The 12500-nt window shown below is 44.4% G+C and overlaps 3 protein-coding genes across 4 annotated transcripts in view; 2 read left to right on the top strand and 1 right to left on the bottom strand.

The window, feature by feature from the left end:
* Positions 1-684: 684 nt before the first annotated feature.
* LOC132123268 (centrosomal protein of 295 kDa-like) lies at positions 685-1964 on the top strand. The gene is made up of 4 exons (XM_059533830.1): positions 685-802; positions 1347-1437; positions 1523-1622; positions 1834-1964. The coding sequence occupies exons 1-4, from the start codon at positions 685-687 to the stop codon at positions 1870-1872; spliced, it is 348 nt and encodes a 115-aa protein (XP_059389813.1). The 3' UTR covers positions 1873-1964.
* Positions 1965-6832: 4868 nt separating this feature from the next.
* psph (phosphoserine phosphatase) lies at positions 6833-9612 on the top strand. The gene is made up of 5 exons (XM_059533677.1): positions 6833-7375; positions 7492-7626; positions 7865-8010; positions 9115-9263; positions 9333-9612. The coding sequence occupies exons 1-5, from the start codon at positions 7236-7238 to the stop codon at positions 9441-9443; spliced, it is 681 nt and encodes a 226-aa protein (XP_059389660.1). The 5' UTR covers positions 6833-7235; the 3' UTR covers positions 9444-9612.
* Positions 9613-10454: 842 nt separating this feature from the next.
* LOC132123452 (protein NipSnap homolog 2) overlaps positions 10455-12500 on the bottom strand; it is a 12723-nt gene continuing 10677 nt past the window's right edge. For both annotated transcript variants that reach the window (XM_059534068.1, XM_059534067.1), the window contains exons 7-10: positions 11724-11755; positions 11191-11285; positions 10726-10809; positions 10455-10617 (exon numbers count right to left, since the gene is read on the bottom strand). In XM_059534068.1, coding sequence (XP_059390051.1) covers positions 10553-10617; positions 10726-10809; positions 11191-11285; positions 11724-11755 — 276 coding nt within the window. In that variant the 3' untranslated portion in view covers positions 10455-10552. The remainder of the gene's footprint in view (positions 10618-10725; positions 10810-11190; positions 11286-11723; positions 11756-12500) is intronic.

Raw genomic sequence — 12500 nt, forward strand, 5'->3', positions numbered from 1 at the left:
CACACGCTTTGAGCTCTCAGCACAAATGAAATGTATTCATCAAATAAAGCAGTTGTCTCTACAGAAGACTTGAATTAAACTGCTCTATTCTTATAGATCTTTTATGATCTTTGAATTGAAGCGTCTTGAAGTTAGCATTTTTTTATTATTCTTCATTCAATGGCAGTTAATGAGAACCAGTGTTGTTTGGGTGCTAGTGTTTTTCTAAATATGCTGAATAAAGCTAGAGATGCATACAGGTTTAGAATGACATGAGGGAGATTTCCAGTGTTGTCTGAACTGTGCTGAACCAGTGTTTCTGATGACGCTCTCCAGAGTTTGGTTTGTGTCTCAGGCGGCGGGAGACGTGAAGGGCATCCTGGAGGAGTCCACCATCTCCTTCATCAGTCTGCCAGAGTCAACCCTACAGGATCCTGAGCTCTCCCTCACACAGACTCCACACACAGGAAGTGCTGCGCAGGAAGAGGAGTGTGATGGCCGTGAGGTGAGGGGGTGTGTGTGTGTGTGTGTGTGCGTGTGTGTGTCGCTCAGAGCTCACGAGTCCTGTCTCCTGTAGGGTGCATCACAGAGCTGGTCAGATCGGTCCGAGGCGGTGTTTCCTGGAGCTGGTGGGTGACCGCTGCTCTCGACTCACTCAGGTGTGTTTGTGAGGCTGAGTGTCACCTGACTCTGTGTGTTTCAGTGATGAAACGTCAGCAGCGCCGGCGGGATCGTCTCGCTCAGAGGTCAGCGCTCAGAGCCGCACAGATCAAAGAGAGCGTGTCCAGAGCCAGCGGACGCACCCATCCTAAACCACACACAGGTGACCTGGGTCCTGACGCGGCCACACTGCCAAACCATCAGAGATCTGCTCTGTCATTTTTGCAGATGAATTGTTTTGCCTCTAAACAACAATTAGTTAGTTTTTGTGTTGATTTTAGACTTTTTTTTCCATCTTAACGTTGAATTCTTACATTAAATCAGTAAATTCAATTACAGACACTTTTAGGCTGTTAATCAAATTAAATCAGTGCACCGAAGCGGTGTCTAAAGTGGCTTTAATGCAGAGTAGAGGTGCCTTGAATGTGTTTACACTGTATAAACAATGATTTGAGTTCAAGTTTGAATATTTGGTTATGGGATTAATATAGAAAAACCTTGCACATGAAAGTAAAGTGAAAGTGAAGTAAAGTGTCAGTCGGTGATGGTAAGTCACTCTTAATGAATAAGTCAGTGAGTAAGCATTGGTTAAAACTGCATTCAAAATGTGGATTCATTTCGGCTTCCCTATTGTTAAAGTGCCTAGAGTATAATTGTAGACAATAGCTGAGCTGAATACACACGTGTCATACACTGACTGCTTCCAGCTGAGCGACTGAAGAGTGTGTCTGAGGTGCGGATCAGCTGTGATGAACACAGACGCCGTGAGGAGGAGAAGATGTACGACCGCACACACAGGTACCTGCACACGACTGCCATCAGCAGACTGCTCTAGATCCCTCTGGCTTCGGGTGTAAAGGTTTATAACTGAACTTCCTTTCAGATTGTACAATCAGTTAGAGGAAGTTAAACAGAAGAAGGAGCTGCGGAGCCGTCAGGAATCATACGCTAAGAACCGTGAGAAGGCCAGAGACTTCCAGAAGGTGAGACGCACGAGCAGGACACTCAGAAACGTGGACGGTCACACATTAATTAGCTGCCAAACCAAGCCAATTCCTGCAGCTGATTTAGGTTTCTCACACACTTCACATTTGCCTCACGAGGAGCTTTTCATTTCTGTGCTTGTGGGCTCAGCCAAATACTCACCATGATCTGGATGCTCTGAGATGTGTGATGTGTCTCTATCTCTTGCAGAAGACTCTGGAGAAACTGAGGGCCAAACTGAACCGCTGAGGTGTTTGGAGATTCCTTGCTGCTGTTTGTTATTAGTCTCAATCAGATTTTAAAGTGCCAAGCAGTTTTATCTTTGTGTCTGTTTGTTATGTATTATAAGTAAAATGTTGTTTTAATTTAATCGAGTTGTCAGTGTGATTGTGAATAATACACTACTCTGTTTTCCTGTTGGGTCTCTGTAATCGTCAGTCTGCAGTAAACAGAAGATTTCATTACATCTGTTAGTAGTCATTCAGGACTAAACCTCATGTCCCTGACAGAGTCCTGGATCAGACCTGAGGACACTGCTGTGTCTCGTAGTGATCTCCATGTTAGATCGCCTCACACGGCAGTAGCAGCACCAGTGTAATGGCTTTGGGCTTAAATATTTATTAAGGGTCAAGCAACAAATACAAATTGTTCTAAGCTCAGGGCTGCTGAAAAGAGTGTGGCGCAAATCAAAATATCCTCCCGACCTTAATGTGCATCACTCACTCCTCTCTTCCTTCTCTGCTAATGTCTCCACTGATAAAAGGACATATTATCATAACAAAATTAATGATTCGTCTTACTCTTGCATGTTCATTAAAACATTTTCCTCACATCTCTCCAGCAGACACTCCTTCACATCCTTCTCTTCTCTTTTCCCATCATCCTACTACTTGCCCGCTTGATCCTATTCCATCTCATCTCCTTCAAGCCATTTCCCCTGCAAGGTCACAAAGAAAATCGAATCCAACAAGTGAGAAAAAATATATACTTTTAGTCTATTTTCTGAGATGTTTTCAATCAGTGGGATGACTATCAGGTGTCCGTGTCTGCCTTGTTTTACTTGAACAGAGATCTGTCAAAGTCAGATCATGTTTGTGGAAGTGAATCAAGGCACAAAGATCTCTGAGGACCTCAGAATAAAGTGTTGCTGTTGCTCATCAGGCTAGAAAAGATTACAAAAACAAATCCACAGATTTACAAATGGAGGAAATTCAATTCAAGTTTATTTGTATAGCGCTTTTTACAATACAAATCATTGCAAAGCAACTTTACAGAGAATTAAGCTTCTACAATATTTAGTAGTAGCTTATCAGTTATTACTGTCAGTTTATGTGCATATGACAGAAATATAAAGAAAAATCAATTAAAGACGTAATCAAACAGACGATGAACATTATTAACAGCAATTATTATAGGATGCAGTCACACTTGTAGCAATATTTGTTAGTTCTGTTGTTGATTCAAGGTTAGGATCATCTGGGGACCTCTGAGGGTCAGCATCATCTCTTCTCAGGTGTTCTGGATCCAGACTGGAGCTTGTGTAAATCCTAGTTACCACGGGATGAAGATCCCAGCAGAAACAGAGAAACAGATAGAGACATCATTAGCATAGCTGCTGATCCAACAGAGTAAAATTAATTAGTTTAACCCATGCTAAAGAAGAAGAATGCGCATTTGATCAGATGCAACTGCAGTGACAATTTAAGAGATGCATTATTCGATTTCTTGGCGAAAGAGATGTGTTTTTAATCTAGATTTAAACAGAGAGAGTGTGTCTGAACCCCGAACATTATCAGGAAGGCTATTCCGGAGTTTGGGAGCCAAATGTGAAAAAGCTCTACCTCCTTTAGTGGACTTTGCTATCCTAGGAACTACCAAAAGTCCAGCGTTTTGTGACCTTAGGGTGCATGATGGGTTGTAGCGTGGTAGAAGGCTAGTTAGGTACGCAGGAGCTAAACCATTTAGGGCCTTATAGGTAAGTAATGATAATTTGTAACTGATACGGAACTTAATAGGTAGCCAGTGCAGAGACTGTAAAATTGGGGTAATATGATCATATTTTCTTGACCTGGTAAGGACTCTAGAAGCTGTATTTTGGACGACCTGTAGCTTGTTTATTGACGAAGCAGGACAACCACCTAGAAGTGCATTACAATAGTCCAGTCTAGAGGTCATGAATGCATGAACTAGCTTTTCTGCATCAGAAACAGATAACATGTTTCGTAGCTTGGCAATGTTTCTAAGATGGAAGAATGCGGTTTTTGTAACATTGGAAATATGATTTTCAAAAGACAAGTTTCTGTCTAATATAACACCCAGATTTATCTGGTATATCATCAGCATAACAGTGGAAGCTAATTCCGTATTTTCTAATAATATTACCAAGGGGCAACATGTATATTGAAAATAGAAGGGGACCTAGGACGGATCCTTGTGGCACTCCATATTTTACTGATGATAAATGAGATGACTCCCCATTTAAGTAAACAAAATGGTAGCGATCGGACAGGTAGGATCTAAACCATCTTAGAGCCTGCCCTTGAATACCTGTATAGTTTTGTAATCGATCTATGAGTATGTCATGATCTATGGTGTCGAACGCAGCACTAAGATCAAGTAAGACTAGAAATGAGATGCAGCCTTGATCTGACGCAAGGAGCAGGTCATTTGTAATTTTAACAAGTGCACTTTCTGTGCTATGGTGGGGCCTGAAACCTGACTGAAATTCTTCATACAGATCATTTTTATGCAGGAAAAGAGCACCAATTGAGCAGACACAACTTTTCATAAAATTTTAGACATAAATGGAAGATTTGAAATAGGCCTATAATTTGCCAGTTCACTAGGATCTAGTTTTGGTTTCTTAATAAGAGGCTTAATAACCGCCAGCTTGAATGGTTTTGGGACTTGACCTAAAGATAACGACGAGTTAATGATATTGAGAAGCGGTTCTTCGGCTACAGGTAACAACTCTTTCAGTAATTTAGTGGGTACAGGATCTAATAAACATGTTGTTGGTTTAGATACAGTGATAAGTTTATTTAGCTCTTCCTGTCCTATATTTGTAAAGCACTGCAGTTTATCTTTGGGTGCGATGGATGAAACTGAAGTGTTAGACGCTGTAGAATCTACATTCGCTATTGTACTTCTAATGTTATCTATTTTATCAGTGAAGAAATTCATAAAGTCATTACTATTTAACGTTGGTGGAATATTTGAATCAGGTGGCGTCTGGTAATTTGTTAATTTAGCCACTGCTAAATAAAAACCTTGGAATGTTTTGGTTATTTTCTATGAGTTTGTGTATATGCTCTGCCCTAGCAGTTTTTAGAGCCTGTCTATAGCTGGACATACTGTTTTTCCAAGTTCAGTTTGATGGAGGCAACAGCTTCTAATGTATTCGAGAAGATATAGTGCCCATGTTGCAACACCATTGTTACCCGCCACAGGAGTGTCTGACCAGCAAAGATCGTCTGTGAGGCCACAAAGGAAACCAGGGTAACTTCTAAGCAACTAAAGGTCTTTTCCACATTGGCAGATATAAATGTTTAGGAGTCCAACCAACAGGAGAACAAGAATGGTGTTGTCCTGCAGTTTGCTAAAGATCATGTGGACAAACAAGAGAAAAGTGGGTCATGCAGCTAGACAGTGACCCCAAGAAAACAAGTCGTTCTACCAAAGAACGGCTAAAGAAGGACAAAGTGAATGTTTCAGAATGGCCGATACAAAGTCCGAACTTTAATCCAATTGAATCCAATGTTGTGTAAGGACTTGAAGCAACAGTTAATGTGACGAAACCCACCAACACCACAGTGTTGAAGTGCTTCTGTACTGAGGAATGGGCTAAAAATCCTACGAGCGGTTGTGCAAGATCAACAGTTACAAGAAACACTTACTGCTGCAAAAGAAAGTCAGACCAGATACTGAATGCACTTTTGCCACTGACAGATGACAACGTATATATTTTTGGCTCATTAGACTCCTATATAAAAACATGCATTAGATTAACCAGGTATTGTTACAGCACTTATATATTATGGCTCTTTTGTTGGTTTGATTGCTTCTATTTTCCTCATTAGTATGTCGCTTAGGATAAAAGCATCTGCTTAATGTAAGTGTCTAAAACTTGTTGAACTTCATTGTGAGATGTAAACTGGCAACTGAGACTAACTCGGACACACCCTGGATTTACACACAATGCTAATTATAACAACAATTGCACAAGAGGCTTTTCCATGACAGCTCAGGCTTGTAAGGTCTATAGTTCACCGAAGATCAATGCACTTTCTGTTGAACGAATGTGTTTGATGGCAGTAGATATGAATGACTGGCTGATGATCTGAGGCAGGGTGGACCTCCTTCCACACATTCCAGTCTAAGGGGTTCATGTGAATGGACGGCAGACAGCCAACAGTCTTTAAAAGGCAGCTAATGAAGTTTCTGTATTTGAGTCGATATTTGCATGTGTGACATGGTGATTCACCTGAATGCATGAATTTAGATGTTTAGTTCAACGTTCTTTCTCAGGGAGAAAAGTCTTTTTAACTAACTGTAATAGTATTGTACCTTGTGACTAATTTTTATTTTAACATGTAAGATATCAGTAAAGCAGTGCTGCAATAAACTACAGAAAGCGGACAAGGTTCCCAGACCTTCTGCATCAGTTTATTCTTGGCATATTGAAAAAAAGTAATTATGTGATGTGCCTTCCACCCACTCTAATTGGAAACAAATTAGAAATTAAATTGGGTAAGAAAAAAACAAAACAAATACAAGGGTGAGTTTAATTTTAATTATTATTATTTTTTAATAGACATTTAGAAATGGTATTGTTATTAATGTCGATGTTATGCTATAGTCCCTGAAACTTCACCAAAGCCGGTGTCCTGACAATTTGTGCTGCTCTCATATTCTGTTACCTCCCACTGAAACAGACAGTAGGGAGCACAATGCGACTAAAAGATAAAAAAAATTGCAACCCATCATTTTTTAACGCCTACACCTACCCCGACTCTAAACCAATCAGTAATGCAAAGATAGTAATTATGTGTTCAGCGTGAGAAACTGACGCAATATTGATGTGCGCATGCGCAGTAAGCCCTGGTATGACAAAATATCAGGACACCGGTCTTGCTGTTTTAATTTTATTTTGTAGGATACATGTTTCAATTATATACTGAACGTGTTCAATAAAGACAATAAAAAAGTTAATTCGTTTTTCCTGTTGAAGACTCCTGACCAATCAGAGCGGTCCGTGAGTGAGGGGTGTGATGTGATTGGCTGTCTCAGAAGCCCGAAGCGCTCAGAGCCGCACTGTTCGCCGGAGTGAAGCGAGCTTTCCTGCGGACACCGGAGGCGTCTCTCCCCGCCCGTGCATTCAGGTAAACCGCATTCATAAGAGCTCGTGAACTTACACAGTTCAGTGTCTTGTTGATTTGTTGTTGTGAGCGAATGTTATCAGAGCTGTGTATGAGTGTGTGCCGGTGTTTGTGCAGCGCGCCTGATGCCCCTGAGGCTGATGCAATAACTGCTCAGATGAATGAACGCGTTTAACGCCTCGCTGCCGCTCTGAGACTCTAGGTTCCGCGGCTGCATACTAACCAGCGCTCAGCATGACGACCGCGGCGCACACACAGGAGCTCTTCCGGCGCGCGGACGCCGTCTGCTTCGACGTCGACAGCACCGTGATCCGCGAGGAGGGCATCGACGAGCTCGCCAAGTTCTGCGGCGTCGGGGACGCGGTTACGGAGATGTGAGTCCCACAGACAGACACAAAAACATTAAAACATTAACACACGTGTGCTGGAGCAGCCTAGCTAGTGCACAAGTGCTCATGTAGTGTGCTGACTGCACATCTGTGACCCGCAGGACCCGGAAGGCCATGGGCGGCTCTGTCTCATTCCAGACAGCCCTGAGTGAGCGTCTGTCCATCATCAAGTGCTCGAGGGAGCAGGTCAACAAGCTGATCACTGACCACCCGCCTCAGCTGACCCCAGGGGTCAAGTGAGTGAACCGCCCTGTTTCTGGAGAGATGCTTCAGAACGGTTCATGTAGACTGTTTTACAGTGACTACTGCTCAAGTCACAATACACAACAACAATAATATTGTTATCACTCAAAACAACTAGAAAGAGGAGCATTTTGTTAAATATATATGAGAGTTTACACCCAGTGATGCTGAAACGGCTCTGATCTGTGATCTGGATCAGCTGATGTGTGTGTGTGTGTGTGTGTGTGTCAGGGAGCTGGTGGAGAAGCTTCATCAGTGCGGCGTCCAGGTGTTCCTCGTCTCCGGAGGCTTCCGCTGCATCGTGGAGCACGTGGCCTCGCAGCTCAGCATCCCTCTCCATCACGTCTACGCTAACCGCCTCAAGTTCTTCTTCAACGGTGAGAGCTGCAGCCGGCTAACACCTGTGTGTGTGTGTGTGTGTGTGTGTGAGAGAGAGAGAGAGCTGCAGCCAGCTAACACCTGTGTGTGTGTGTGTGTGTGTGTGTGAGAGAGAGAGAGCTGCAGCCAGCTAACACCTGTGTGTGTGTGTGTGTGTGTGTGTGTGTGTGTGTGAGAGCTGCAGCTGGCTCACGGGCCGCGGGCGCTAGCTGGAGACTAACACCTGTGTTTGTGTGTGTGTGTGTGTGAGAGAGAGAGAGCTGCAGCCAGCTAACACCTGTGTGTGTGTGTGTGAGAGAGAGAGAGCTGCAGCCAGCTAACACCTGTGTGTGTGTGTGTGAGAGAGAGCTGCAGTCAGCTAACACCTGTGTGTGTGTGTGTGAGAGAGAGAGAGCTGCAGTCAGCTAACACCTGTGTGTGTGTGTGTGTGTGTGTGTGTGAGAGAGAGAGCTGCAGCCGGCTAACACCTGTGTGTGTGTGTGTGTGTGTGTGTGTGTGTGTGAGAGAGCTGCAGCTGGCTCACGGGCCGCGGGCGCTAGCTGGAGACTAACACCTGTGTTTGTGTGTGTGTGTGTGTGTGTGTGAGAGAGAGAGCTGCAGCCGGCTAACACCTGTGTGTGTGTGTGTGTGTGTGTGTGTGTGTGTGAGAGAGAGAGAGCTGCAGCCGGCTAACACCTGTGTGTGTGTGTGTGAGAGAGCTGCAGCTGGCTCACGGGCCGCGGGCGCTAGCTGGAGACTAACACCTGTGTTTGTGTGTGTGTGTGTGTGTGTGTGAGAGAGAGAGAGCTGCAGCCAGCTAACACCTGTGTGTGTGTGTGTGTGAGAGAGAGAGAGCTGCAGCCAGCTAACACCTGTGTGTGTGTGTGTGTGTGTGTGTGTGTGTGAGAGAGAGAGAGAGCTGCAGCCAGCTAACACCTGTGTGTGTGTGTGTGTGAGAGAGAGAGAGCTGCAGCTGGCTAACACCTGTGTGTGTGTGTGTGTGAGAGAGAGCTGCAGCCAGCTAACACCTGTGTGTGTGTGTGTGTGAGAGCTGCAGCTGGCTCACGGGCCGCGGGCGCTAGCTGGAGACTAACACCTGTGTGTGTGTGTGTGTGTGTCCGCAGGGGAGTACGCCGGCTTCGACGAGTCCCAGCCCACAGCGCAGTCCGGAGGGAAAGGTCGGGTCATCCACATGCTGAAGGAGGAGTACGGCTTCAGAAACGTGGTGATGATTGGAGACGGAGCCACGGACCTGGAGGCCTGTCCTCCTGCGGTGAGTCCTGCATCTGCTGCAGTGTGAGGACGAGTCTGAGCTGAGGCTGATGCTGTGCTGTCTCTTCAGAGTGCTTTCATAGGGTTCGGGGGGAACGTGGTGCGTCAGCAGGTGAAGGAGAAGGCCTCGTGGTACGTCACCAGCTTCGGAGAGCTGCTCAAGGAGCTGGAGAAGATCTAGAGATCACGGCATACTCTACAATCATGCACTAGCTCTGTGCCTTTCCTAGTTTTACCTAACGCACAATTTTTACTGATCATATGTTTTTAGAGTTTATTGAAACGATTGTTTATATAGAAGATGATGCACACCAGCCGAGGTCAGGTGTACTGTACAGTTAGTGTTTTAACTGATGAAACTGGACTAATGTTTGGATGTTAGACCTGGAGAGAACACTATATCATGTCTTCATAATGAATCTGTTTAAGCTTCAGTAAGTGTATGTGAAGAGAGAATAAACAGAAGTAACAGCTGTTGTCTTTTATTATCAGTGTAAACACAACACAGTGTGGTAGAAGCATCATTATGATTTATTGATGAGAGATCTTGTGCTGTTGAATCCTCATCAGATCAGCGTACAGCAGACTGAGCATGCCACGATCACACCAGAACTAAATCAGTCAGAACCGCAGGCATTTCACAACACAAAAAACAGAATCAAATAAAATGCAACTAAAAAAAAGAATCATTCTGCACACAATATGTCCCCGTTTGTCCAGGTTTGTCCAGCTCCACAGATTTGCTTAAACGAGGGCGATTTAGTACCCAACAGTGTATTTAGATTTCATCTGATAATAATTCATCTTAATATGTAGGATGGATTCTGCTGTATGTTATTAAAACATTAGTCTTCATGTGGGGGGTTATATTTACACCTTATAAATATGCAATAAATACAGCTCTTTCTGAGCAGGGTGAACAGTAAGCGTCTGTTTTCTGACACACGTCTGCATTAACTGAGGCTTTGAGATCTGGGGAATCCAAGATGTACCGAACCAGACAGGGTTAATACTCTACACCTACAGTCATTTAATGCACTTTTACAACCCTTCCTTTAAATCCTCCAACGAAACTTTATTTAACAGATCTCTGGCTGTGTTTCCAGGTCTTCACACGAGCAGCAGGTTTCAGATCACTGACGGTAACAGCCTTCAATCCTAATTCAGCTGGGTTTGCTGGTGCAATCTTTCTGGTCCGAACAAGTGTGTGGTGCGTGACGGGAGACGGCAGTGAAGGGATCTGATGTCTGGAGCTCATGGGGATGAATTGGTGATGGTTTGCTGGATGCACTACTGGAGAGGAGACGCTTTCAGCGGGATCATGATCCTGGACTCCATCTGCTGAATGAGAGGCACTGGAAACACAAGCATCAAAGATTACAATATCACTAGACACCAGCGATCATTTAATGGAAAGAAACTGGCTCTGAATAGGAGTCTCCATGCTGTGTTCGAGTGTTTACCGGTGTAATAGACCACTTCATCCCAGCCGTCGTGCTGCCAGGCGGCGTTCCTCGTGTCCTCTCGGGACTGAAGGTCCTTATACGCTGAAACACATGGACACCACCGTACATCAGAGGTGCTTGTTACTGACTGTTATTTCTAAGTAGTGTCTGAAGGAAATGAATGTAAGATGTGCTCTTAGACTGAAGTCTCCGGGTCTGTAGCATGTGTGACTCGGTCTGAGCTCACAACCGAGCCGTCGATCTGCATGTGAAGCTGCTGAGGACTAAACTGATCTGATCTGCTCTGAATGAGGACACTACTGTCTCCAACGGAGATGAATCTGGGCTGAAGTCTGCGTCCCTGAATCTGTTATCTTGCTGTTATTCATGCGAAGCTGCTTTGAAACGCTCCGTTGCAGGAAGCTTTATAGAAGTAAACGTGACTTGGAGCACTTCTGTCTGGTGGCGTGTGCTCTTTCTCACCCCAGAGATGATGGACCATGTAGAGGTTTCCAATCTGAGAGAAGAAGCCGCCCACTGCCTCGCGGTTGTGCTGCCGGTAGCTGATGGCTCTGGCCCTGAGGAACAGGAAGAAGAATCACATAAAGAGTCTGGGAGTCTGTCCAATCACTGACGAGAATGAAGTGATCAGTCAACACTGATGAGCTTTCAGGCTTTATGTATGCTGACTCGACTTGGAGATACTTTCTTATTAAAAACCCACGATTCCCTATTAATACTACACAATGTAATGGAGGAACTAGGGAACACTGATACGTTGGCACTTCTCTATTATATATCAGTAGATGTAACACACATCTGACTTCATAAACACTCCAGGAATGAGAGATTGAACTGATCCGAGAACACGCTCTATAGCACTGAATAATGAGCTTGAAAGCATTACATATGCTACACTACAGCAGTGCATTTCTATAATCTGAATTCTATTTTGAGCTCTTGACATGTTATAATTCAAGTTTAAACAGCTCTGTTGTGTAATATTGTGCTCTTACCAATAGTTTCCCCATTCAATCATGGTCCCCGGCTGCAGGAAACAAGAAAAACAGCTGCATTACTAAACTAATGAGTGTCACACGAACCGCTTCAGTGAATCAGTTCCAAACGCATTCAACAGTGTTTCCATCACCGCTCCAAAACATTATATACAACCGTAACCAGAACTACCACACACACACACACACACACACTAACACACTCTCAACACTCCCTCACTGACTCACTCTTACACACACACACACACACTCTCAACACTCACTCACTGACACACACACACACACACACTCTCTCACTCACACACACACACACACGCACACACTACTCTCACTCACACACACACACACACACACTCTCAACTAGAGTTGTTCCGATTCCGATACTAGTATCGGAAATATCTCCGATACAACAACAAATTCTGGCATCGGCATCGGCATCGGCGAGTACATGAACCCATATACCGATCCGATACCATTTTCAAGACCTAGTTATGAACGCTAGCTTTGCCTAACCGCTGCACGGTTCTTCTTCGCTGCTCAGAATGCATTGCAAACACAGGACGATGTGCTGTAATGCCACAAGCAACCCCTGTTTAGAGCAGCGAAGAAGAAATGAAAACGCGTTAGCAGCACTGATCTATGTATGACTGGATCGCTCATCGCGTTCTAAACTGCCAACAGACAGTGAAGCCGCTTCTATATTACAGATCAGTGGTTAGCAGTATGTCCGCTGTTTAGCAGTATTTCAGACTGGACCAACCAGACAGTAAAACGGCG

The sequence above is a fragment of the Carassius carassius genome, chromosome 41 (assembly GCF_963082965.1).
Source record: "Carassius carassius chromosome 41, fCarCar2.1, whole genome shotgun sequence".
Classification (NCBI taxonomy): Eukaryota; Metazoa; Chordata; class Actinopteri; order Cypriniformes; family Cyprinidae; genus Carassius; species Carassius carassius.